Here is a 26,617-nt window from a genome sequence, read left to right on the forward strand (position 1 = left end):
GGTGCACAGCTGGGGTGGACCGCCCCCCCCCCCCCTTGGTAGGACACTGAAGACGTGGCAGCGGCTCCTCTCACGAATCCCCACCTGCGTCGGAAGTCCGATGCAGTCGGGGATCTTGAGAGGAGCCGCCGCTGCATCTTTTAACTTTAAAATACAGGCCGCCGCTTCCTCTCACCTCCTCCCACCCTCGAGTGAGCGATAGGGGAAAGCGTATGAGCGACGCCACTGAAAATAGTGAGCGATCGCTCATGCGCTCACCTTAGAGGGAACACTGGCGCTGACTTAGGCCGGTTTTTGGACGTTTTTCTCTTTCGATTATGAGCCCCATGATGTATTGCTCAATTAACATTTTATAATTACATATAATGAGCCTCATTACAAAATTGTGACATGCTAGTGAAAAGCTAAACACAGATTTGAAATCAGCATGAAAAATTCTACAAAACCCACCCAACATTAACTCTGATGAAAATCATGTGTTGTCCTGTGTTATTAATATACAGAGATTTGGGGGGGGGGGGACAGAGTCAGGAAGCAGCTGGCAGTTATGTGGTGCCTGCATTGCTAAGTGGGCAGATAGGACCACACAAAAATCAGTCCTAACTATGCTTACTGGGCTATACAGGAGCCAGCTCTGGATGTTAGCCAATAGTCGCATAACTTCTGAGTTGTGGGGCAAATGCCCCCTCCCCATTTTTTTTTAGCTTTCCTCCAATTGCTTTGCACTGTTCATCAAACATCTTTATTTTCTGATTTCCCCCCTCCATTTCAATCACTCACAACTTCTGATCATCTCGCCTTACCAATCCTCTTGAGGATCAAACTATTGGCCACTAGAGATCATCCTTCCATTTAAGTCATGAGAAGTAGCAGCCATTCAATCCTCCACTTCACCCCTGTCAGATTCATTTTAAAATTGAGACGAGTATAAATTTGAATGGAATATTGTATACAATTAATCCTACTATTTGAATCCTAGGGGTTATTTTAGATCAAAATCTCACAATGAATATAAATACAGATTCTTTAGTACGGAAAAGTTTCTATATGTTGTGGAAATTATGGACTATTAGACCATATTTTGATGTTTCCTCCTTTAGACTGTTGGTGCAGTTTAATTCCTACTGTAATATTGTTGATTTAGCAGGTTACTAGAAAAATCTAGACTCTGCATTATACATAACACAGCAGTCCAATTAATTTTCAATTTGAAAAAAATCAGATCATGTCACACCTTATTACCAAAAACTACATTGGTTACCAATCAAGGCTAGAATCAGACTGAAGTTTGGACTTATATACTACAAGGTCTTACATGGTTTAGCACCTGATTATCTTGTGGATCACTTCTTATTTATTAAGAACATAAGAACATAAGCAGTGCCTCCGCCGGGTCAGACCATAGGTCCATCCTGCCCGGCAGTCCGCTCCCGCGGCGGCCCAAACAGGTCACGACCTGTCTGAATCACCAGAAGGGGCTCCCCTGCCTCCTTGGCTTCCCATTGAAGTCCCATCTTCCCATCGAAGTCCTAACCCTCCGGTCTTGCGCATGCACGACCTGGTTGGGTTTCTATACTTATTAGCTTTCTATACTTGTGTTACATCCCAGCTCCTCCCTCAGTATCCCACGATCCCTTTATCCCTCAGGAATTCATCCAATCCCTGTTTGAATCCCTGTACCGTACTCTGCCTGATCACTTCCTCCGGTAGCGCATTCCAAGTGTCCACGACCCTTTGCGTGAAAAAAAACTTCCTTGCATTTGTTTTGAACCTATCTCCCTTCAGTTTCTCCGAATGCCCCCTCGTACCTGTTGTCCCCTTCAGCCTGAAGAATCTGTCCCTATCCACCCTCTCTATGCCCCTCATGATCTTGCCCAAGACATAATTGTAATTTGTTTGCTTTTCCATCATTAAAGGGTTGTTTAATTTCACAACCACCCTCTGGCCACAGCTGGTCCGAGTGGCACGTGACAAGGGTTAGCATGCGTGTCTAGGGGTCACACAGGTTTTAGGAGACTATTGAGTACTGGTGTTTAACCATTAAAACACCACATATCATCTGTAACTGAAATATGAGCTATGCTTTATTATAATTCAGTTCACAAAGGTATCTGGCTTTTGCCAGCCTCAAATGAAAGTCCAAACAGAACAATTCACAATACAAACATCAAAATACAGTTCACAGTGTCAGAATGCTCCCAATCAAAGGAAGTTTCAGCATCAGTTCATACTTGCAACAAACAAAAGAAAAAAAAAGTTTGGAAGCAGTTCCTGGGTTTCTCTGTGCCTCAGAGTCTTCCCTTCAGGTGTGTCTTTATTCAGGTGTTCTTTAAGCCACATGTAGGGTAGGCAGGAAGTGCACACAGGTAGAATTTTTGCAAAAGAGTTCTGTTCTCAAGTCCCTGAGTTCAAGCATATAAATTTCAATGAGTTAAAGCAGGAAAGAAAACAAAAAAATCTTTGTTTCAGAGCTGTGCTGGGCTCATCATCCCAGCTCCTGTGCTTCTGCACTAGCCAGTCTCTTATACAATCTCAGAGAAAAAAAACACAAGAAAATAAAACTTTCAATGGTTCCTCCTAGAACCTGGGTATCACACAATACTGTGTAGCAAAGCAAAAGAAAAAAAACTCAAAGACTCTAGCACTGGTCATCAGCAAGAGGCAAAACCACTCCACTTTTAAACACAGTCAGTATTTCATAATAATCTCACTTGCCTCAGTTCAAACAGCCCTCTGCATTTGTCTCTCTTAGGTCCATGGCTTATGGCAATTCTTATGTTGCCTGACTGTCAGCCTTGGCTTCTCCCTGGCTTCTCCCTGGCTACTTCCTCAGTCTGAACTGCTCTCTTTTCCTGTCCTAGGACACCTCCTCCTCTCTTAGCAGTGCAGCTAGCATTTAATAGGCAAGTACTCCACCCCCAACCACCAGGTGAAGGAGTTCTACGTTTTTTAAAAATGTAATCCAAAAACCAGTGACAGCAAAAGGAGAAGAGCCGCCTTGCAATCTTAAGGCATGGGGAGGAGGGTCGGTCACCAAATCGGCCAGGCTGATTTAAAAAAAACAACAACTAATTGATTTGAATCTATTCACCCGAAGTGAATCAGTGAATCGATTCGAATTGGAAATGGACAGCACTACTGGATACAAATTACATTTTTTTCACATATCAGCAACACTGGAAGGTCAAAATAAATCCAGCTTTTATCTTATAAAGGAGTTACTTTATAAAGTAATTTGAACATATAAAGTAAATTTACAATTGGATAATGAGTGATTTAAAATTTTGGAAGGATGAATACACACATAATATTCCAGACACCGCATGCACTATTTTATGGATTGCATTGGAGTTCCAAGGGGACAAAGATTGGATGCATTATTTTTACATACTTATGCAAAAGGATGCACTCACAAAGATTAGCCACAAATATCCATAACTGCATCAGAACATGTATAACTATTGGCTACAGAATGCACATGCAATTAGAGATGATGCTAAGAGCAAATTTTCTAAAGACACACAAGTATTGCACCTATGTTTCCATTATAGACTTATCTCTCTAGTCAATGCAAATAAACATTAGAAATTATGAACCAACAAAATGAAGAATTGGATATCTCTTTATATGTTCCACTTCTTCAAAATAATCACAACCTATATTAAGCTTTCTTATCTCATTCAATAAGAATTATATCAATTTGTCTGCATTTTGTTTCTGAATTATCAAAATAAGTTATGATATCCAAATGTTCATATGAATTCATGTTTTAATTCTTAGCCATTTTAGAAAGATCTCATCCTCCATTCAAACACCTGTTTCAATGGCACTGTTCCAAAACCTATAGCCAGCTGTACATTGTGTCAATATATATCAGTCAATGTTTTATAGAAAAACATGGTTCTTGTATTTTATAAGCCCCAGTACACAGTGCCAGTGATGGGATTAGGAATAGGGACCACAGTACTCTAAAGTATCTGCTATCACGGTCAGGGGAAGATAAACATGTCTTTAGTGCTTCTTCATAATGGCTCTTTTCAGGGCCACTTTCAACTCTTTGCTTCTCAAGCTGTAAATCACAGGGTTTAGAAGTGGTAGAGTAACTATGTAAATTGCAATAGGTAACTTGTTTTGATCTGCAGAATTTACTGAGCCAGGGTTCATATACACTCCTATGATAGTCCCATATGCCAGAAGGATGACTGTAAGGTGGGAGGAGCAGGTGGAGAAGGCCTTGCTTTTGCCCTTTGAAGAGCGGATTTTTAGGATTGTAGAAATGATAAATGTGTAGGATGCAATGGTTAGGAGAAATGGAATAAAGACTGCAAATAACCCTAATGTATAATTCATAGTTTGAATTATTGAGGTATCTGAGCAAGAAAGTTTCAGCACTGCTTCAACTTCACAGAAGAAGTGATTTATTACATTGGAGTTACAGAACGAAGACTGGGATATAGAAATATTATGTGGCAATGGATCTACAAAACCTGCTATCCATGAGGCAGCTGCCAGAACAGCACACGTCTTCTTATTCATAATGCTGAGGTAACGCAAGGGGTTGCATATTGCAATGTAACGGTCATATGCCATGGCAGTGAGAAGAGCAAATTCTGTACATATACACACACTATAGGAGTACATCTGTAGGATGCATCCAACAAAAGATATATTATGGTTCTTTGCCAGCAGAATTGCCAACATGTTTGGCACAACAGAAGTCAAAGAGCAGATATCTAAGGTAGATAAGTTGGCCAGGAAGAAATACATGGGGGTGTGGAGGTGTCGATCAACACAAGTTATGCAGATAATGAGGAGGTTTCCCAGCATAGCCATCAGGTAGAGGAGTGAGAAGAGAGTGAAAAGAAGGATCTGCAACTCTGCAAACTCTGGGAACCCAAGAATCAGGAATTCTGTCACACTGGTATGATTTACCATTTCCTTGCTTTAAAGCTTAAAAAAGAAAGAAGAGATAGAATGAAGGAAAATGGTAAATTAGGAACCAATATAACAAAAAAGAATCACAAAATACTTCAAAAGCACAGATGTAGATCAACTAAGAACAAATGTAAGGAAAACATGTCTTTTATAAACATTAGGGACAGGTATGATAGTGTCACTGAGCTGGCTGTGTTGTGAATGAAAATAAATACATCTTAAACTATTCTTTGCAATACCATTTGTATCTGAACCAAAAATTAGGTCAGCAGACAATCATAGCAATGACTGACTTTCCAAAGTAAACAAGAAGACACGTCTGCATAAGAGCAACCGACACTGACATAGTCCATCGCTATGATTTCTGCGGCCGATATGCTTCATGGTTTCTCATTTGTATTGCTGCACATAGTGGAAGACCTATGGTGTTTTACCATTATAGTATAATAAGTGATTAAGTCAGGCCTTACAGCTATAATATGACTGGTATTCAGTCAGTCCACTTATAGCAAAGATGATGTATGAGGAACCCAAGGAAAGGGTATAATGTCATCTCTGCTGTTTTGTAACACGCTCTCTTTGCCGTACCATCTAGGTGTAAACTTCCTATTATCTCAGCCGACTGTTCACTGTGCATTTTAAGCAACTAATAGCTAGTTACTGATTGAACAGTTGTTTAAGAGATAATCTCCACTTGGGCACCCCGATACCTCTCCTACTACAGTAGTGTTTCTCAACTCAGTCCTGGAGTACCCCCTTGGCAGTCACATTCTCAGGATATCCACAGTGAATAAACATAGACATGATTTGCATACACTGTCTCCTTTAAATACAAATTTTTTTCATGCCTATTCTTTGTGGATATCCTGAAAACCTGACTGGCAAGGGGGTACTCCAGGACCGAGTTGAGAAACACTGTAGCATCTGGAGCACCAGATTCCATGGTAAAATACTAAGAGATTCCCTTTAAATACACCTTACTTATAAATGTCCACAGTTATACTAACTCTAGACCTGGCAGATCTGTGATGGGTTAGGTGTAACTGACTGTTACCGGGGTAATTATAAAACTGGGTACCATGTATCAAGCATTCTAATAGCACGCTCTGAGCCCTAGTTCTAAAATGGGATCCTAGTGTCAAAATATCCTTGTAGAATGCTATTGTAATTCACAATTGTTGTGCCAAACATTTATACAGTTTTTGTGCAACTCTCCCTCCACCAATGGACTGCCTAAGTTCTATCCCTATCTATATACCTAACACTTATGCATGTGTGACTTACACACAAGCTTGAACAATAGTGCATAATATATTTATGTGAACTAGTGATGCTTTTCTCAACATGAATGCAAATTAACAGTATGCTGCTATGGGCATCTTGTTATAGAATGTTATAGAATTACCCTCCCCCGTGATCTATAGTTGGGTATGCCTCCTTGCATATGTTCCCTTGCATTCATGCACTAAGCAAATTATATACACTGATATAGAATATTATATACGACATTGGAAATTTAATATATACACTTGAAACTGTATGACATGTACTTTTTCATGTTACCACCAGGTGAGAGATGAGTACAGCGGTCTCTGGTAAGGGAGAAGCAGAAAGCATAACAGAAATCACAGTTGTATTATGGCACACAGTGTATAACAAGAAGAACAAAGTACAAGTACAAACTGTTGACATCCTTCAAAATAGTCTCCCTGTTCTCCCAATCTGAGTCCATGTGAAAGTTAAACAGTTAGTGCTAGATTCACTAAGCAAACCGATTGGTTTGTGACCCCTTTGCGACCCGATTTTACTCTGGCTTGATTTACTTACCTCTCCTCCATCTGATTCTGATCTGTGCATGCACACGAGGGGAACGGCATGCAAAGTAAGCAGGGATGCGATTCGCTACAGAAATCTTGCAAACCAACTGGGCTGGCTGATCAACACAAGAAGCGACTGCTGAGGACCAGTCGCTGAGGTCTTTTCCAACTGCCCTGCCTTTTGCCGCCCTGCTCTCTGCCCTGCTTCTCTGCCCCGATCTCCAGCCTGCCCCGATCTCCTGCTGTCTCCTGCCTGCCCCGATCTCATGCTCTGCCCTGAATCTCTTCTGCCTGCTGCCCCGACTCGCTGCCCTGCTCTCACCCAGAATCTCTCCTTCCCTTCCCCGCACTGTGAGCCCCTGGTTTTAAGGTAAAAAAAAATAAAAGTTGCGGTTCTAGATGGCTCTTAGACGCATGCACAGATCTCTGCATGCGTCAGGATCGCACACTAGTGATCTGTGCGGTCGGAGGGGGGCGTTCCTACGATCACCCTCATTTCAATTTTTTTTTAACTTTCAGAATTTGTCGGGCCTGCATCTTTCAGAATTTGATCGGCCACGGATTGGGGAAGCATAAGAACATAAGAAATGCCTGCACCGGATCAGACCATGGGTCCATCTAGTCCGGTGGTCCGCACCCGCGAGAAGCAAATGAGGTTTAGTGAATCTAGCCCTTTGGACTTGTACTTTGTTGCTCATGTTGTACACTCTATGCCATAATAAAATGATTATTTCAAATGTCATGATTTTTGCTTCTACCCTACCAGAGACCCCTGCACTCATCTCTCATCTGGTGGTAACATGAAAAAGTTCATGTCACACAGTTTGAAATGCATATATTAAATTTCCAGAACTGGAGCATTTTCAAGAGAAAAAAAAAATAGTTTCCATGACTTACGAATCATCCCTCACTAGTAGCCCTACTGATGCTTTCCCCTGCTAGAAATCTGTATATTTCCAAACACAAGGGTCCCAGTTATAGAATTATCCTGTAAGTGTTAGATATGACTGCCTAGTTCAGACAATGAAGTTGTGTGCACAGTCCAGCCTGAAATATTTCCATTCATTTTCTTTCTTTATCAGTCTTAATGTAAACACATGAATTTTCCTTGCAATTTTCTGATCTGGCTTTTAATTATGCATAACAACCCCATTACCATCCACCTCCCCCAAATAAAAATCCCTCCATGGAAGAACACTCAGTCTTACCACCTTCAGCCTCACCACAGGGGTTGTTTTTGACCTAGTGAAGAATGAATTCAGGAATGCTCTACATCTAGTAGGTCATTTATCCTTCAGGCTTATGTCATACAAGATCGAGTAAATTCCCCATCACAGCACTTGCAAACTTTGTCTGAGGAATTATCACACTGAGGAATATCAACACAAGCTCCAATCATTCTCTGACCTCAACAAGGGTTTCTACATCCTGATGAGTTGAGAATCATTACATTCCTAGACAGGACTTTTGGGATCTGGTCCCTGGACAGGTAGACAATGAAGTTTGTACAGAATTAAATCAATTATATTATTTTTATTCTTCTTTTAAAGTACATAAATACTAAAACAAATAAAGATTAAAAAGTTATATTTCTCTGACTTTTGGAGTTCATTAAATGTTATTAATTCAAAGCAAATTATGCAGAAAATGTTCAATATTTTCTATCTGCTTTCTAATTGATAGTTTTTTTATATTTATTAACTAATGAGACATAATATTAGCATTCGCACTTCGTCACCTTTCATTTAACACTATAATCCCACTCCCCCCAATAACATAAAAGACAATGATTTAGTGGAATAAATGTTTGGACCGCAGCTTTATTCATGAATACAACTTTATGACCAGATCAACAATTACATCCATATATCCTTAAACATCCTCCAACTCCCAATGCAGCTGTGCAAAACCCTCCTTTCTCCTCCCCCTCCCCCATGAGCCATTCAGTAACAAAAGTGGCTCATCCCCTATGGCAAATCCTTGTCACATACACCCATAGCATGACCCATGGTATCATCAGGTCACACACCTCAAGTCATGGTGGTGACACCCATGAGTAGTCCATTTTCATTTCCCCCATCACATGTATTATAACTCAAACTCCATCCCCAGCCAAACAATATCCTCCATATTTTATGCACAATTCCCCTTTTGCTGCGACTGAACCCCTCCCCTACCCATTTTCAACAACCTATCCCCAACCCACACCCACCACAAAGGGAGGGAGGGAAACACTCCTTCCAAACCTCCTCCCTCACAACCACTCTCACTCAAAAAACCTCACAACTGACTAAAACCGCCAAAATTTTCTCTTTCCCCACATTCTAAGCTCTTACCATTTCATCCAATCAAAGCTCACAAAGTTGTCCTTCTGTCCCTCACAACTCATTTTCACCAATCCTAACTAAGGCCTCCTTTTACGAAACCGCGCTAGCAGTTTTTTCCACCAGGAGCTGCACTGAATGCGGTACACTGCTCCCAACACTCATAGAGTTCATGTGAGCGTTGGGAGCAGCATGCAGCATTCAACGTGGCTCTCAGCATTAGAAACCGCTAGTGCAGTTTCGTAAAAGGGGGGGGGGTAAACCTTCTTCTCCTGGTTACTACCATTCCAACCTTCTTCTTTACCCCTCTCCCCTTTCCCCTCTACTATCACTTAATCCTTCCTTAATGTTCCTGGGCTCAGCCAAAGTTATGACCCTGTCAGACTAGACCAGTGGTCTCAAACTCAAACCCTTTGCAAGGCCACATTTTGGATTTGTAGGTACTTTGCCTCAGAAAAAAAGTTAATGTCTTATTAAAGAAATAACAATTTTGCATGAGGTAAAATTCTTTATAGTATAAATCTTTCCGTTTGGCTAAGTCTTAATAATAATATTCGGAGGCTGTAATAGGACAGAGTACCCTACCGGGCTTCAAGGAAGGATTGGATAAATTCCTGAAGGACACGGGGGTTGAGGGATACAGATAGAGGTAGAGATAGGTTATGAAAGGGCTTACAGGGAAGGACAAAGGGATTAAAAGGGCTTAGACGCCGGTCACTTTACAGGTCATGGACCTGATGGGCCGCCGCGGGAGCAAACTGCTGGGCGCGATGGACCTCTGGTCTGACCTAGTGGAGGCAACTTCTTATGTTCTTAATTTATAGCTAAAGAGACATATGATCAAAAAACTGTTTTATTTTATTTTTGTGATTATGATAAACATACCGAAGGCCTCATAACAGTACCTGGTGGGCCGCATATGGCCCCCGGGCTGCAAGTTTGAGACCACTGGACTAGACTGACAAGGTCTTCGTATAGCTATTTGAGATACCTTTCAAGGAAGAAGTTGAGAGGTCAGTTCACAAGGGAAAAAGGAAAAAGGAGGTACTATGTACAATTCACCTTCAAAAAAGATATAAACAGGATGAAGCCAGTCCAAAGGAAGCTCAGTAGTCTTCGTCATTTGGTGTATGGGGACAGACTTAAAGATCTCAATATGTATACTTTGGAGGAAAGCAGGAGATATGATAGAGACATTTAAATATCTACAGTACATGGCATAAACGTGCATTAGGCAAGTCTCTTTCATTTGAAAGGAAGCTCCAGAATGAGAGAGTATAGGATGAAATTAAGAGGTGATTTATTTATTCAATCTTCTATACCTTTCTCCCAGGAGAGCTCAGAACGGTTTACATGCATTTTTTCAGGTACTCAAGCATTTTTCCCTGTCTGTCCCAGCATGCTCACAATCTATCTAATGTACCTGGGGCAATAGGGGAATTAAGTGACTTGCCCAGGGTCACAAGGAGCAGCATGGATTTGAACCCACAACCTCAGGGTGCTGAGGCTGTAGCTTTAACCACTGCACCACACTCTCCAACTCAGGAGTAGTCTAAAGAAATACTTTTTTTTTATAAAAAGGATGGTAGATGCATTGAATAGTCTCCTGGTGGAAGTGGTAGAGACAGACTGTGCTTAAATTCAAGAAAGCATGGGACAGGAGGAGATAGCGGATGCTGCGGATGAGCAGACTGGATGAGCCATTTGGCCTTTATCTGCAATCATATTTCTCAGCTATAAAATGAAAGGAAGAGCTTTGAACAAGTTTGGCCTAAAGGAAATTTTCCAATTGATTTGGTTCTGAAAACATATATATCTTTCCCATACATAACCAATATTTGTAGGGAAAATTCAAGACTAAGCCCCAGTAGCTAAAACCTTTGGCCTCAGCTGCAAGATCAAATCATCCATTAGACCAGTGAGGCTCTAATTCTAGGGCACTGCACATAGAGGGTAATGAAATCCACAGCCTCTGAGTTCATGGTCAGTGCTTCACCTGGTTCAAATCTTTTTCCCCCTCCTCTCTAGGTCCAATATTTCACCCTTTTTCTGGAGTCCCTAGTCCAGCATTGCTTCCTCTCCTTTCTCCCTGCCTCCTTCAATCATCACCCTCTAAACATGCCCTCGTTTGCTGGTAACAACAGCATACACAATAGGCTGATTTCAGCCAGCCCTGAGTCTTCACTGTGCTGCATTCTGCCAACAGGAAATAGTTTCAGAAGAAAGTGAGACAGAAGAGAAGACACCCAGGGTTGACTAAAACCAGCCTGCTGTGCATGCTGTTATTGCCAGCAAGCAAATAAATGTTTAGAAAGCCGCAGGGGAAGGGAGTGAGGAGAGGGAGCAAAGCCAAACTAGAGGCTGAGGAAAGAAGGGGAGAAATGTTTGACCAAAGGGAGGGAAAAAAAGCTTCACGCATTTGGGGAAGGGAAGAGGATGCTGCCATCAAAGCTGGCTCAGGGCTCTATAACCCTTTGAGAGAGTTGTGACTCTCTTCTATGATGCCTGGCCACATTGGGATAGATATACAAGGGTGGTTTGAAAAGTTTGATAAAAAAGCAAGTTAAACTATGTAGTCTCTGTTGAGGGCTGTACACTTTTTTAAAAATAAACTTTATTGATTTTCAAATCTAGAAGTGTTTACAAAATATATGTATACAATTATTATCAGAGATAACACTTACAATCAATCAGATATTAATACAAGATACTTATCCCCACCCTCCCTCCCACTCTAGTTTGAGAACAAAAAGAAAAGCAGTAAATTATACATGAAATTAAAATCCCAAACATTTGTTAAATATATAATAATAATAATAACAGTTTATATACCGCAGGACCGTGAAGTTCTATGCGGTTTACAATGATTAGAAATGTTACAGATTGAATGAACAAACAAAGTACAGATTTAGAAACAGGTGGTTCTTGTGCTCGGTTGTTAAGGACTAAGATTGAATAGGTTGGTTTCCTAAGTATTTCAGGAATAGATGTGTTTTCAGACTTTTCCTGAATTCTCCATAGGTAGTAGGCACAAGCAATTGTTCAAGGTCTTTACCCCATAATGCTGCTTGATGTGAGAGAAGATGTTGATGATGACTTTTAAATATAACCCCCCCTCCCTCCCTCCCACCCATACTAAATATGCAATCTAAAAGGGAAAATAAAGGTATAATTCAATTTAATCAGAATGAACAAAATTAGCTATATACTTAATCCAGTGAGTTTCCAGTTTTTTGTTCCATTGGAAAAATAAGGAACAAAAAATGCAATCTTGCTGGACTAAGGGCCTCTTCTATTAAACTGTGCTAGCAGTTTCTAGCGTGCGGAGCCACGCTGAATGGCCCGTGCTGCCTAAAACTCTTAGAGTTCTTATGAGAGTCGGGAGCAGCGCAGGCCATTCAGCGTGGCTCTCTGCGCTAAAAATTGCTAGCACAGTTTAATAGAAGAGAGGGTAAGTGTATAGCTATCAAAGGAGTCTATGTTGTTTAGCTTGCTTTTTTTATAAAATTTTTCAAACCTCCCTCGTATATTTACTGATCACAACAAAAGCTTGTCTTTTAGAAAAAAAATATAATTTCAAGACCCAACAGAATGGCATGTCAGTAATAACATTTTGAGTAGTTTCCAGGAATGGAGATTTGTAAATACAATGTCAGACGCTTTAGGACATCTGAACAATCAAATTGAAGAAGAACTTGGATATAATCCACTTCTTAAAAATAGTTTCAACATTGCTCTAAATTAAGAGCTACTTTTACTAAGCTGCGATAGCGTTTTTAGCAAATGCAGTGTTTAAGCGTGCGCTAAACACACGCTATGCGGCTAGAACTAATACCAGCTCAATGCTGGCATTAGGGTCTAGTGCACAAGGCAATTCAGCACGTGCTAAGCGCGTGCTAAAACTGCTATCTCAGCTTAGTAAAAGGAGCCCTAAGCTTTCTTTTCTCATTCAATCTATATATATAAAATCGGAGGTATGTGTGTGTGTATGTATGTATGTGTGTGTGTATGTGCCGCGATCACGCAAAAACGGCTTGACCGATTTGAACGAAACTTGGTATGCAGATCCCTCACTACCTGGGGTGATATGTTCTGGGGGTCTCGCGGCCCACCTGCACACGTGGGCGGAGCTACAAACAGAAAATCAGATTTCACCCATTCATGTCAATGGAAAGGATGTAAAGAGCTGCCATTCTCACAGTAATTCCAACTATAAAACACTTTCTATGACACTATAACCACTAGGGACATCGTTTCTATTCTACCACGGACACCATACATATAGAGTTTGTATGTTCTAACTGTGTTTGTAACTGTTTCCTTCATGCACCCCAGTTCATAATGTTATTACATTACATGAGTACTCACATATGCTGAACTAGGAACACAGGTTCCATTCTGAACCGGGAAATAAATGCATGGAGTTTCTTTTCAACCTGAGTTTCCACATATTGAGTTGTTTAAATCAATACTGAAACTTTTGGATGCCACTTATTCCAACAGATCTTCCTTTTCAGTTTAAGAGATTGCAAATTCCAGTGAGACTTGCATTCTCTATCACAATCAACAAATCACAGGGACAGACTATTACATACTGTGGAGTGGATTTAAGATCCCCCTGTTTTTCCCATGGACAACTCTATGTTGCTTGCTCAAGGGTGGGTTCACCCAAGAATTTATATGTTCTTGCTCCTGGAGGTGAAACTAAAAATGTTGTTTATAATCAAGTTTTGTGTTAGTTGTATTGTATTCATTTTGTCAAATATTTCACATTATAATTTGAATATTGTACTTTTTATAAAGCTGTTTAAAAAATAATTTAATTCACCACTATAAAGTATCTTTATTTGATTCCATTTACAGTGTTATTGCTATAATTAAATACCCGTGCAACGCCGGGGCATCAGCTAGTAACATTTATATGAATTTATCTCCTCTACTTCTGAATTATCAAGAATCGTGTCAAAATAAATTATCTCTTTTGAAACCCCCAAATAGCGTATCAATATCCAAATGCTGACATGATAAATGGCAGATGAAATTCAATGTAGGGAAATGCAAGGTCATGCATATAGGGAGAAAGAACCCGATGTTCAGCTACCAAATGGGGGGACTAGTATTAGAGGGAAGTAACCTTGAAAGAGATTTGGGTGTACTGGTGGATACAACAATGAAGTCAACGGCGCAATGCGCAGCAGCCGCGAAGAAGGCAAACAGAATGTTGGGTATTATTAAAAATGGTATTACGACCAGAACAAAAGAAGTCATCCTGCCGTTGTATTGGGCAATGGTGCGCCCGCACCTGGAGTACTGTGTTCAGTATTGGTCACCGTACCTTAAGAAGGATATGGCAATACTTGAGAGGGTCCAGAGGAGAGCGACACGAATGATTAAGGGCATGGAAAACCTTTCATACACTGAAAGATTGGAGAAGCTGGAGCTCTTCTCCCTGGAAAAGCGGAGACTCAGAGGAGACATGATAGAGACCTACAAGATCATGAAGGGCATAGAGAAAGTAGAGAGAGATAGATTCTTCAAATTTTCAAAACATATTAGAACAAGAGGGCATTTGGAAAAATTGGAAGGGGATAGATTCAAAACAAATGCTAGGAAGTTTTTCTTTATTCAGCGGGTGGTGGACACCTGGAATGCGCTTCCAGAGGATGTAATAGAGCAGAGTACGGTACTGGGGTTTAAGAAAGGATTGGACAATTTCCTGTTGGAAAAGGGGATAGAGGGGTATAGATAGAGGATTACTACGCAGGTCCTGGACCTGTTGGGCCGCCGCGTGAGCGGATTGCTGGGCACGATGGACCTCAGGTCTGACCCAGCAGAGGCATTGCTTATGTTCTTATGTTCTTATGATTTCTCATTTTAATCTTAGCTGTTTTAGGGTGATCCCATCCTCCACGCAACTTCTTATTCAATGGCACTGTTCCAAAATACTAAGGGCTTTTTTTACTAAGCTGCGCTAGCATTTTTAGTGCGTGCTAACCCTGTGCTACACAAAAAATACTAATGCAAGCTTTATGGAGGCGTTAGCGTGAGGCGTGTGGCAATGTAGTGTGCACTAAGCATGCACTAAAAACGCTAACGCAGCTTAATAAAAGGATCCCTAAATCTAGCTATGCATCATGTCAGATATATATCTACATTTTGTAGGAACAACTGGGTTCTAGTATTTTTAAGTCCCAGTATACAGGACATAATTGGATTGCTGAGTCATTGGTGAGGGGATTAGGAATAAACACCAAAGTATTCTAGAGCAATGTTTTTCAATCTTTTTAAACCTATGGACCGGCAGAAATAAAATAATTATTTTGTGGACTAGCAAACTACTAAGACTGAAATTTTAAAAACCCATTTCCACTCTGTCCCCGCGAGCTCAGTCCCTGCAAACCATCTGATCCCATCCCCACATGCCTCAGTTATGATTTTATATTGAATGTATTTTATTAAAGTATAAAAAGAAATAATATTCTGTACAACTGTCATTTTATAAATACAAATAATACAGAGCAAGGATCAACAAAACCCCTGTCTCCCCTCCCCTTCACATATATCCCCTCTACTATCAAGAAAACTAAATAAATAATGATAAGAAGGGGATAAAAAATTGTTTCATGTAATAATTGTGATGATAACAATGCATTTTCATACAGGTTTTTTTTGATTCTTCAATTGTATACATTATAAAAGTTTGAAATGTCAATAAAGATTTACAAAAAAAAAAAGAAAACGGAATAATCCAAATTATTACAGAATGCTACACAGAAATATCATGCTAACAGAATACCTCAGTCACACATGACAGGAACAGTGTTAGGGGAGTGCAACTAGGGCAACTGCTCCCTGGTCAGAGAGAGCTCTAAGCCAGCTGGAAACTAAAGAAGTACTGCCTGGGTTTTGCAGTCCCCAGTTATGTGTAACATCAGCTCTAGCAGGATGCATATTTCAAATCTGATATATTCTAATCACAAAATAGAAATAAATTTAATTTTGCTACCCTTTGTCATCTCTGGTTTCTGCTTTCATCTTCTTTTCACTCTCTTCCTTCCAGTGTCTGCCTTCTCTGTCTCTTCAGTCCAGCATCTGCCCCTTCCATCCACTGCCCTCTCCCCCTTCCATATGGTATCTGCCTTATTTCTATGCCCCTCTCTCCTTTCCATCCAGCCTGCGTCCCCCTCTCTCCTTTTTACATGATTCATTCCAGCTTCACTGCTTTCTTCATTTTTATCTCTCGTACACCAGATCTAACATCTTTGTCCCTCTATCCTTATTTCTCTGCTGACCCCCTTCCCAGCATCAATCTCACTCTCTACTTTCTCATTCCTGTCTCTAGCATCAATCTCTCTCTACTTTCTCATTCCTGTCTCTCACCTTTTCCTCATCTGATCTCTCCATTCCATCCTGACCCCTTCCCCTCCTCTAATCTCCCTGCCAGCTGTTTCCTTAATTTTTTCCTCCTCCCCCGTCCAGCAGTACCCCTTCACCCTTTCCTCCTCCCACTATCCAACAGTAACTCTCTTCCCTTAACTTTCTCTCCTCTAGCAGCATCTCTCCTTCTCCCTCCCTCCAGGTCCAGTAGCAGCTCTCCCTTTATCTAGCAGCTTCCCTGCCTACAACAGTGGCTTCCTCCCCTTACCTCTGCTCCCATCCCAGCAGCTCTCAGTATTGCCTGCAGCAGTGATTCACTTAGGCATCCTTGGGTCCTTTGATGGGTAACGCTGCCTCTGAGGAAAGGGGAAGTGGCATCATCAGAGACGGGCCATGACTCAGCAAAAGCCCCAAGGCTGCAAAAATGAATCGCTGCTGCAGGTAAGTACTGGGAGCTGCTTGGAGGGGAGTAGAGGGGAGGAAGTTACTGTCAGAGGCTCTCGCTGGCCCTGCACAGACTGGCAGGAATTTAGCACACCGATCTCGCCGGCCCTTGGCAGACCGGCAGGAATTTTCTGCGGACTGGTACCGGTCCGGGAACCAGCGGTTGAAGAAATCTGTTCTAGAGCATCTGCTATCATGGTCAGGAAAGGATACAAAGATTACATTGTTATATTAAATTAGTATTTATGGATTATTAATACTCCCCAATAGGATTTCAATGCAATTTTCAGTATTGTTAGAGACATTTCAATTTATATTTTGGGGTATTTACATTTTATCTAGATGCTAAGTCATGCATTGTGGTATCTCTGTTTGAAGGTTGTGAGGAGTTGGTCCTCTTTGGGGATTACAGTCTTGTGCTGCTTTAGTCAATTTAATTTATAGAGGTGTACTAGTGTAGAAGTTCTGGTTAAATCTTAATAGGGATTTTTGCCAGTCTTCCGGACATTGGGGTTTTATACAGGAGAGACAGGACACATAAAAAGGGTGGAGGAATAGCGCTGTACATAAAAGACTCCATACCATCAGCCAGGATGGAAACAGTACGGGCGGATGGCTTGGAATCACTATGGCTTAAGCTACAGGGAGGAGCAGGGGCAGACATTAAATTGGGTCTGTACTACCGCCCACCTGGACAACCGGAAGAAATCGACCAGGAGCTGGAGGCTGAACTGAGGCAGGTATGCAGAAGCGGAAATGTGGTGGTGATGGGGGACTTCAACTATCCTGGGATAGACTGGAGTATTGGGCACTCAAACTGCGCAAGAGAGACCAAATTCATAGAAGTTACGAGGGACTGTTTCATGGAGCAACTGGTCACGGAACCAACACGGGGCGATGCCACTCTTGACCTAATCTTCAACGGACTAGGGGGGCCAGCAAAGGAGGTGGCGGTATTACCCCCGCTAGGTAACAGCGATCACAACACGATCCAGTGCAGGCTTGAAATTGGATCATCAAAGGGGAAAAGAACCACAACGACGGCACTCAACTTCAAAAAAGGAAATTATGATGCCATGAGGAAAATAGTGGGAAAGAAACTCAAAGGCAACATAGGGAAGACGGAATCCGTAGAAAAAGCCTGGACCTTACTCAAGGAGACTGTGCACGAAGCGCAAAACCTATGCATCCCCAAGTTCAGAAAAGGGTGCAAAAAAAAATAGAACAAAAAACCCAGTGTGGATAACAAATGCAGTGAAGAAGGCGATAAGCGACAAGAAAGCATCGTTCAGAAAATGGAAAAAAGACCAAACAGAGGAGAACCAAAAAGTGCACAAAGAACACCAGAAGGAGTGTCACCGAATGGTTAGAAAAGCAAAAAGAGAATATGAAGAGAGACTGGCAGAGGAAGCAACAAACTTCAAGTCGTTCTTCAGATACGTCAAGGGGAAGCAACCGGCGAGAGAAGAAGTGGGACCATTGGACGATGGAGACAGAAAGGGAGTAGTAAAAGAAGAGAAAGAGATAGCTGACAGGTTAAATGAGTTCTTCACGTCAGTCTTCACGATGGAGAATATAACCAACATTCCGGAACCCGAGGAGATCGTAATAGGAGACCAAGACGATAAGCTGGTCGATTTAGAGGTAAGCCAAGAGGATGTACTCAAGCAGATTGACAGACTAAAGAGCGACAAATCGCCGGGCATTCACCCAAGGGTACTCAAGGAACTAAAAGACGAAATAGCGGAGCCACTTCGACAGATATGCAACCTATCCTTAAAAACCGGAGAGATCCCGGAGGATTGGAAAATAGCAAATGTCACGCCCATCTTCAAGAAGGGCGCAAGGGGAGACCCGGGAAACTACAGGCCGATGAGCCTGACCTCAGTCCCGGGAAAGATGATGGAGGCACTGATTAAAGACAGCATCTGTGAGCACATCGAAAAAAATGGGCAGCTAAAACCGAGTCAACAAGGCTTCTGCAAGGGTAGGTCATGCCTCACAAACTTATTGTACTTCTTTGAGGGGGTGAACAGCCAGGTGGATAAAGGGGAATCTATAGACATCATTTACCTTGACTTCCAAAAAGCCTTCGACAAGATGCCACACGAGAGACTGCTTAAAAAGATATGGAACCACGGGGTACAAGGGGAGGTCCACCGATGGATCAAAAACTGGCTGGCAAACAGGAAGCAGAGGGTTGGCGTAAAGGGCCACTACTCAGACTGGAAAGGGGTCACGAGCGGAGTTCCGCAGGGGTCGGTGCTGGGACCGCTCCTGTTCAATATCTACATAAACGACCTAGAGGCGGGAACCAAGTGTGAAGTCATTAAATTTGCAGATGACACCAAACTATACAGGGAAGACTGCGAAGATCTCCAAAAGGATCTAACGCAGCTGGAAAAGTGGGCCGAAAAATGGCAGATGAGCTTCAACGTGGGGAAATGCAAGGTCATGCACGTGGGGAAAAAGAGCCCGATGTTCACATACAAAATGGGGGGAACACCACTAGGGGTCAGTAACCTGGAGAGAGACCTGGAAGTGATGGTAGACACAACACTGAAGGCATCGGCGCAATGTGCCACGGCCTCAAGGAAAGCAAACAGAATGTTGGGTATCATTAAGAAGGGTATTACGACCAGGACGAAGGAAGTCATCATGCCGCTGTATCGTGCAATGGTACGGCCGCATTTGGAGTACTGTGTCCAGTACTGGTCACCGTACCTCAAGAAAGACATGGCGGTACTTGAGGGAGTACAAAGAAGAGCAACTAAACTGATAAAGGGAATGGAAAATCTCCCATATACCGACAGATTGAAGCAGTTGGGACTTTTCTCCCTGGAGAAGCGAAGACTTAGAGGAGACATGATAGAAACCTTCAAGATCCTGAAGGGCATAGAAAAAGTAGACAGGGACAGATTTTTCAAATTAAGGGGCACCACAAGTACAAGGGGGCACTCGGAGGAATTGAAAGGGGACAGGTTTAGAACAAACGCTAGGAAGTTCTTTTTCACTCAGAGGATGGTGGATACATAGAACGCGCTTCCAGAGGCTGTTGTAGACAAGAAAACATTAAATGGTTTCAAAGAAGGTTTGGATAGATTCCTAGAAGAAAAAGGGATTGAGGGGTATAGATAGGTATAGACCATTGCTCAGGCAATGGGCCTGATGGGCCGCCGCGGGAGCGGACCGCTGGGCAGGATGGACCTATGGTCTGCCTCAGCGGAGGCAACTTCTTATGTTCTTATTTGTTTTTTGTTAGCATGCATGATGTATTTTTCAAAAAGATTTTAAGGCCTTTGCAAAAGTTCTTATATGAAGGGATATTTCTTAGCTGTGCTGTTAGAGATTTCTGCCATTTTGTTGCCAGGAATGGAAAAGCTGTGATTTCTGATTAAGTTGTTTTTGTATTTGGTTTTTAGTGGGTCTTTATGATGTTTTTTTTCAGGTCTAACAAAAATTGGTCCACAATCAACATTTATTCAAAACTGGAAAAAAGATAGGAAAGGACAGATTACTAATAATAGAATGTAACTGTACTTCCCAACCCTTGGGTCAAATAGTGCTATCAAATTAGTTGAGAATTTGTAAGTGTTTCTGTTTTTTAACTGTAGTTTTTTATGGTGTATATGTATTAATCCTTTTAAGTTGTTTATTTCTTACTTTATATTTATTTAATGGACATCAGTATGAGCCATGTGAAAGGTGCCCGATATAAGGCTCAGGCAGCAACCTTGCGATGACTGGCATCATCCAGAGAATATCTGGATAAAGATTGCTGCCTCATACATCATATTTGTCCATGGCCAAAAAACAACAAATTCACTAAGATGGAAAAGTAAATCACCCAACTGTCCCTTACAATCTTAAATCCCCGAGATGTGGCAACGTAACCTCCTAAGGGTGAGTTAAATAAGGTGTCTGTGGCCAAAATTGCATTGATTAGAATAAAAGTTATTAGATATGAATAACTGAAAAAAGTGATAATTACAAAAAAATATTATTTTGAAATATACACGACTTAAATAAAAAAAGTAAACGCACCCAAAAAGAAAACCAAAAAGAAAAAATGAAAAAATGAAAAAAGTGACAAAAGGTCCAAGTATTCAAAATAGCATACTTTAAAAAAGGGTTGAAAAATCATGCAATAAGATAAAAAATGACTGGCAGTCAATCCGTTAAATCTAAGTGAAGACCACTGAACAATTCCAAATCAATGTGTGTCAAAGTCCAACTGTTCATATAAAAAATTCAGAGAGAACGTTCATTCAATAGGTCATCACTTGAATACACATAAGTCCCGAATATGAAAAAGTAATAAATACTTAGCTTCCGTTCACTGGATGTAGAAAAGCGAGTGTTTCTGAAGTCAATCTTCACACGCAGGAAATCTCCACTCAACAGAGCTCCGTTTCGTACACCTTCGTCAGGAGCGAAGATCCTTGGTAATCAGAATCAAACGACAAGCCTGCAATAAGGCTGTCGGAAGGGCGATGGACAAACAGTCAAAGCCATCAACCTCTTGTGCTGGAGCGGTCTCAAATAAAGCCACCACCTCACAAAATATTTCTCAAATAAAGCCACCACCTCACAAAATATTTTGGAGGTTACGTTGCCACATCTCGGGGATTTAAGATTGTAAGGGACAGTTGGGTGATTTACTTTTCCATCTTAGTGAATTTGTTGTTTTTTGGCCATGGACAAATATGATGTATGAGGCAGCAATCTTTATCCAGATATTCTCTGGATGATGCCAGTCATCGCAAGGTTGCTGCCTGAGCCTTATATCGGGCACCTTTCACATGGCTCATACTGATGTCCATTAAATAAATATAAAGTAAGAAATAAACAACTTAAAAGGATTAATACATATACACCATAAAAAACTACAGTTAAAAAACATAAACACTTACAAATTCTCAACTAATTTGATAGCACTATTTGACCCAAGGGTTGGGAAGTACAGTTACATTCTATTATTAGTAATCTGTCCTTTCCTATCTTTTTTCCAGTTTTGAATAAATGTTGATTGTGGACCAATTTTTGTTAGACATTAAGTACGGACAGTATTGGTCACAGAGTCCTTAAGGGTTTCTAGCTGTTTAGTTTTTTTTAGTTTGTTCTAGTTTAGTTTGTTCTAGTTTAGTTTAGTTTTTTTTCAGGACCATTTTTAACTCTCTGCTTCTCAAGCTATAAATCACAGGGTTTAAAAGTGAGAGAGTGACTAAATGCATTGCAACAGGTAACTTGTTTGGGTCTACACACAACAGGAGAGTCGAGAAGGCAGGATATCAATAGATCAGCAAAGGGTGTATTGTTCAAAAAAATCACATTATTGATGAATATATTGCATGGGCTCAAAATACTCAACACTGGCAGTGTTTCAGCATCTGTGCCTTTTTCAAGTGTCTAGGAGACCATGTAAAAGTAGAATAAAACATAATTATATGAAGCATCAAATAATCAGAATGTAACATGAATACAGACATAATATGATTAAGAATATTTTGGAAAGCATAAGTACAAACATGAAAACATCAACACGTATTAATAAATTTGTGTTCATGGTATAAATAAAAATAGAAATAAACATAATTAAGAACATATTCAAAGCATAACATCATTAAAAACAGTACATGAATAAAGGTATGTTTAAAAACAATTTCATATTACAGCAGCTAAAACCTACAACAAAGGCAATTACAAAAACAATCAAAAAACCATGAAGAATGAAATCATAAGAGTAAAATATAAAAATGAAAATGGAATCATTGCATGAATAAAAGCATGTTTAAAACCAACATATATAACATAAGCATATGAACATTGGCGAGTCAAACTAAACAGAAACCATAAAGATGAATCAAAATGGTTTCTGGTTACCTTAACTCATGTTCATATACTGCTGCTATTTGCTTAATAATATGCTTTTGCTTTTATACATATGCTTCAAATTGTTTTAATTATGCTTTGATATATAGTTTATGCCTAATGTCCCTTGTTTTTTTTTTCATTTTGATTCATCTTTATGTTCTGAGTGGAGTCCATAGGCCATTATTGAGATGGTTTGGGGAAATCAACTGTTTATTCCTAGGATAAGCAACATAATATCTGTTTTACTACTTGGGATCTAGCTAGGCACTCGGGGCCTGGGTCGGCCACAGTTGGGAAATAGGATACTGGGCTTGATGGACCTTTGGTCTGACCCAGTAAAGCAATTCTTATGTTCCTATGTTCTAATGTCTACAACAAAGTAAAACTCATGCTAGCTGCTTAACATACCTAAGTAAAAGAATCCCTGACTGTCAATTTTACTGTAAAGAAAGGTTTCTCAACCTAATTCTCAGGATATACCCAGTCAGTCAGATTTTCAGGATAGTCACAATGCATATGCATGAGACAGATAATAGAGGTAGTACATTAACAAGTATCTAATGCTTATTTAGGGATGGATGCAGAAAGCTGACAAACCGGTGGAAAACCGTTGGGTTGGGAGTGATTTCATTTGATAGGTGATGCTCAGCACCAAATAGCATGCAAATTATGTGCATGCTATTTGTCATGAGTTAAAGGGGGAGGAGCCATACCTGCTACCTGCACACAAGAGCTGAGCGCTAGGCACATCTCTTGTGCACATGCACAGTAAGTTTCAAGTTACAGTACAGCACAGGGCCGTGATTGTGGAGCTTTGGTAAGCAGTAAGTTCAGAAGTCTTTTATTTTTTAGTTATATGTTGGTTCTAAATTTGGCTATTAAGCGCGGGCCACTCATGCACACAACACACACACATTAGTCTAAAACTTCAAGCATATTGCTCAAGCTAAAACAAACCATCTCCTACCATGGAGGTGGGTGATCCTTGCTGTGCATTAATCAGCATGCTCATTTTAATACTAATGAGTTACTTGTAATGCATTTGCATAGGGTTCTTGGTGGCTGCTAATACGATTGGTAAAAAAATCTCGAGGACACTTTTGTGCATCGGAGGCTGAGCTGACTTGCAAGTAAGACTGGTTACAACCAGTCTTACTTGCATGGCAAGCTTTTGAGTATTAGGGGCTCAATGTGGATATCTCAAAAACATTGATATGCCCAGCGGACAAAGATATAAGAAACAGATCCCAAAGTAATAATGAGAAGCTTTATTGAGAAATTCCTTAAAAGCACTTGATGTAGGCTATACTTCACCCAAAACAGCATGGCATCAGGGACAAATTTCACAACCAAGTATGCTATTACTCAGCATTCTGGCTAATTACTTTTTCTGCCCTGTATCTGAATATGATGACTACAGAATTAAGGACTTCCTCACTGATTCTATCTTTTCTAACTGAATACAAATAATTTTTTTTCACAGATCAGCAACACTGGAAGGCCAAAATAAACCCAGCTTTTACCATATAAAGGGGTTATTATATAAAGTAATTTGCACATATAAAGTATATTTACAATTGGATAATGAGTGATTTAAAATTTTGTAAGGGTGACTACACACATAATATTCCAGACACCACATGCACTTTTTTGCGGAATGCACTGGAGTTCCAAGATGACAAAGATTGGTTGTATTATTTTTACATACTTATGCAAATGGATGCACTCACAAAGATTAGCCACAAATATCCATAACTGCATCAGAACATGTATAACTATGGGCTACAGAATGTACATGCAATTAGAGATGATGCTTAGAGCAATTTTTCTAAATGCATATAGTTACCTGTGTTTCCATTATACACTTATCTCTCTAGTCATTGCAAATGTACATTAGGAATTATGAACAAAATGAAGAAGAACTTGGTATGATAAGCTTTCTTATCTCATTCAATAAGAATTATATCAGTTTATCTACATTTTGCTTCTGAATTAGCAAAATAAGTTATCGTATCCAAACGTTCATATGAATTCATGTTTTGAAACTTAGCCATTTTAGAGAGATCCCATCCTCTATTCAACACCTCATTCAATGGCACTTTGCCAAAACCTATATCCAGCTGTACATTGTGTCAATATATATCAGTCAATGTTTTATAGAAAACATGGTTCTTTTTTTTTAATTCTTTATTCATTTTTAAACGTACAATAAGTGCATCAATATAATATAACAAATAGATCATAAATATATCACTTAATAGTCATCAAGAGTGCACATAAAATGCTATTAACCCCCACCCTCCCCAACCCTTCCTATTATATAATCAAATACAATGTACAATATACATTAATAAAATAATAAAATTATTCCCCCTCCCCCCTCGTAATTGAACCTGTAAATCAAGGGAAAAGAATCATTCAATCATTGCAATAAAAACATGGTTCTTGTATTTTATAAGCCCCAGTACACAGTACCAGTGAGGGGATTAGGAATAGGGACCACAGTACTCTAAAGTATCTGCTATCATGGTCAGGGGAAGATAAACATGTCTTTAGTGCTTCTTCAGATGGCTCTTTTCAGGGCCACTTTTAACTCTTTGCTTCTCAAGCTATAAATCACAGGGTTTAGAAGTGGGAGAGTGACTATGTACATTGCAATAGGTAACTTGTTTTGACCTGCAGAATTCACTGACCCTGGGTTCATATAAACTCCAATCATAGTCCCATATGCCAGAAGGATGACTGTAAAGTGGGAGGAGCAGGTGGAGAAGGCCTTGCTTTTGCCCTTTGAAGAGCGGATTTTCATGATGGTGGAAATTATAAACATGTAAGATGTCAGGATTAGCAGAAATGGAATGAAGATTGCAAATAAACCTACTATATAATTCATACTTTGAATTACTGAGGAATCTGAGCAAGAAAGTTTTACCAGTGCTTCGACCTCACAGAAGAAGTGATTTATTACATTGGAGTCACAGAAAGAAGACTGGGATATAGCAATATTATGTGGCAATGGATCTACGAAACCTACTGTCCACGAGACTGCTGCCAGAACAGCACAAGCATTCTTATTCATGATGTTGAGGTAACGCAAGGGGTTGCATATTGCAATATAACGGTCATATGCCATGGCAGTGAGAAGAGCAAATTCTGTAGCTACACTCATTGTATAGCAGTACATCTGTAGAATGCACCCCACAAAAGATATATTATGGTTCTTTTCCAGCAGAATTGCCAACATTTTTGGCACAATAGATGTCAAAGAGCAGATATCTAAGGTGGACAAGTTGGCCAGGAAGAAATACATGGGGGTGTGGAGGTGTCGATCAACACAAATTATACAGATAACAAGGAGGTTCCCCAGCAAAGCCATCAGGTAGAGAAGTGAGAAGAGAGTGAAGAGAGGGAGCTGAAACTCTGCAAACTCTGGGAACCCAAGAATCAGGAATTCTGTTACACTGGTGTGATTTACCATTTCACTGTTTTAAAGCTTCTAGAAAGAAGAGACAGAATGAAGGAAAACAGAAAATAATGACATCATAGTAATTTCCTCGTTTATACATCTCATGATTGGTGGATACAAAGGTACATGGTTTACATTGGTGGATACAAAGATAGGTACATGCTTATGCATCATGATCACCCTCCCTTTACCTCGTGCTTTTGTCTCGTGATCATCCTCCAACTCAGCACTTAGAAAAGGGCCTGATTAACACGTGGACAGAGCCTGAGTCTTTGCATGTCCTCAAGGCCTGTCAGCTGATGTCCTTTCCTAATAAGGACTGCTCAAATAAGATAAGCATGTGACAGTCCAAAGGTTATAATGCATACTCCTTAAGCTATCTT

General features: G+C 40.4%; 2 protein-coding genes across 2 annotated transcripts; both read right to left on the reverse strand.

Annotated features, from left to right (window-relative positions):
- Window positions 1-4,011: 4,011 nt before the first annotated feature.
- On the reverse strand, window positions 4,012-4,935 carry LOC117349737 (olfactory receptor 5V1-like). Its single transcript, XM_033923328.1, has one exon. It carries the CDS (start codon window positions 4,933-4,935, stop codon window positions 4,012-4,014), a length of 924 nt encoding a protein of 307 aa, XP_033779219.1.
- A 20,399-nt stretch (window positions 4,936-25,334) lies between these two features.
- On the reverse strand, window positions 25,335-26,246 carry LOC117349738 (olfactory receptor 5V1-like). Its single transcript, XM_033923330.1, has one exon. The coding sequence runs from the start codon at window positions 26,244-26,246 to the stop codon at window positions 25,335-25,337; it is 912 nt and encodes a 303-aa protein (XP_033779221.1).
- Between the last annotated feature and the right edge of the window lie 371 nt (window positions 26,247-26,617).

Source organism: Geotrypetes seraphini, chromosome 16, assembly GCF_902459505.1.
Source record: "Geotrypetes seraphini chromosome 16, aGeoSer1.1, whole genome shotgun sequence".
Taxonomy (NCBI): domain Eukaryota; kingdom Metazoa; phylum Chordata; class Amphibia; order Gymnophiona; family Dermophiidae; genus Geotrypetes; species Geotrypetes seraphini.

What these genes read in the sequence shown, in the direction of transcription:
- LOC117349737 (XM_033923328.1), bottom strand. Translation starts at nt 4,935, where the DNA reads ATGGTAAATCATACCAGTGTGACAGAATTCCTGATTCTTGGGTTCCCA.
- LOC117349738 (XM_033923330.1), bottom strand. Translation starts at nt 26,246, where the DNA reads ATGGTAAATCACACCAGTGTAACAGAATTCCTGATTCTTGGGTTCCCA.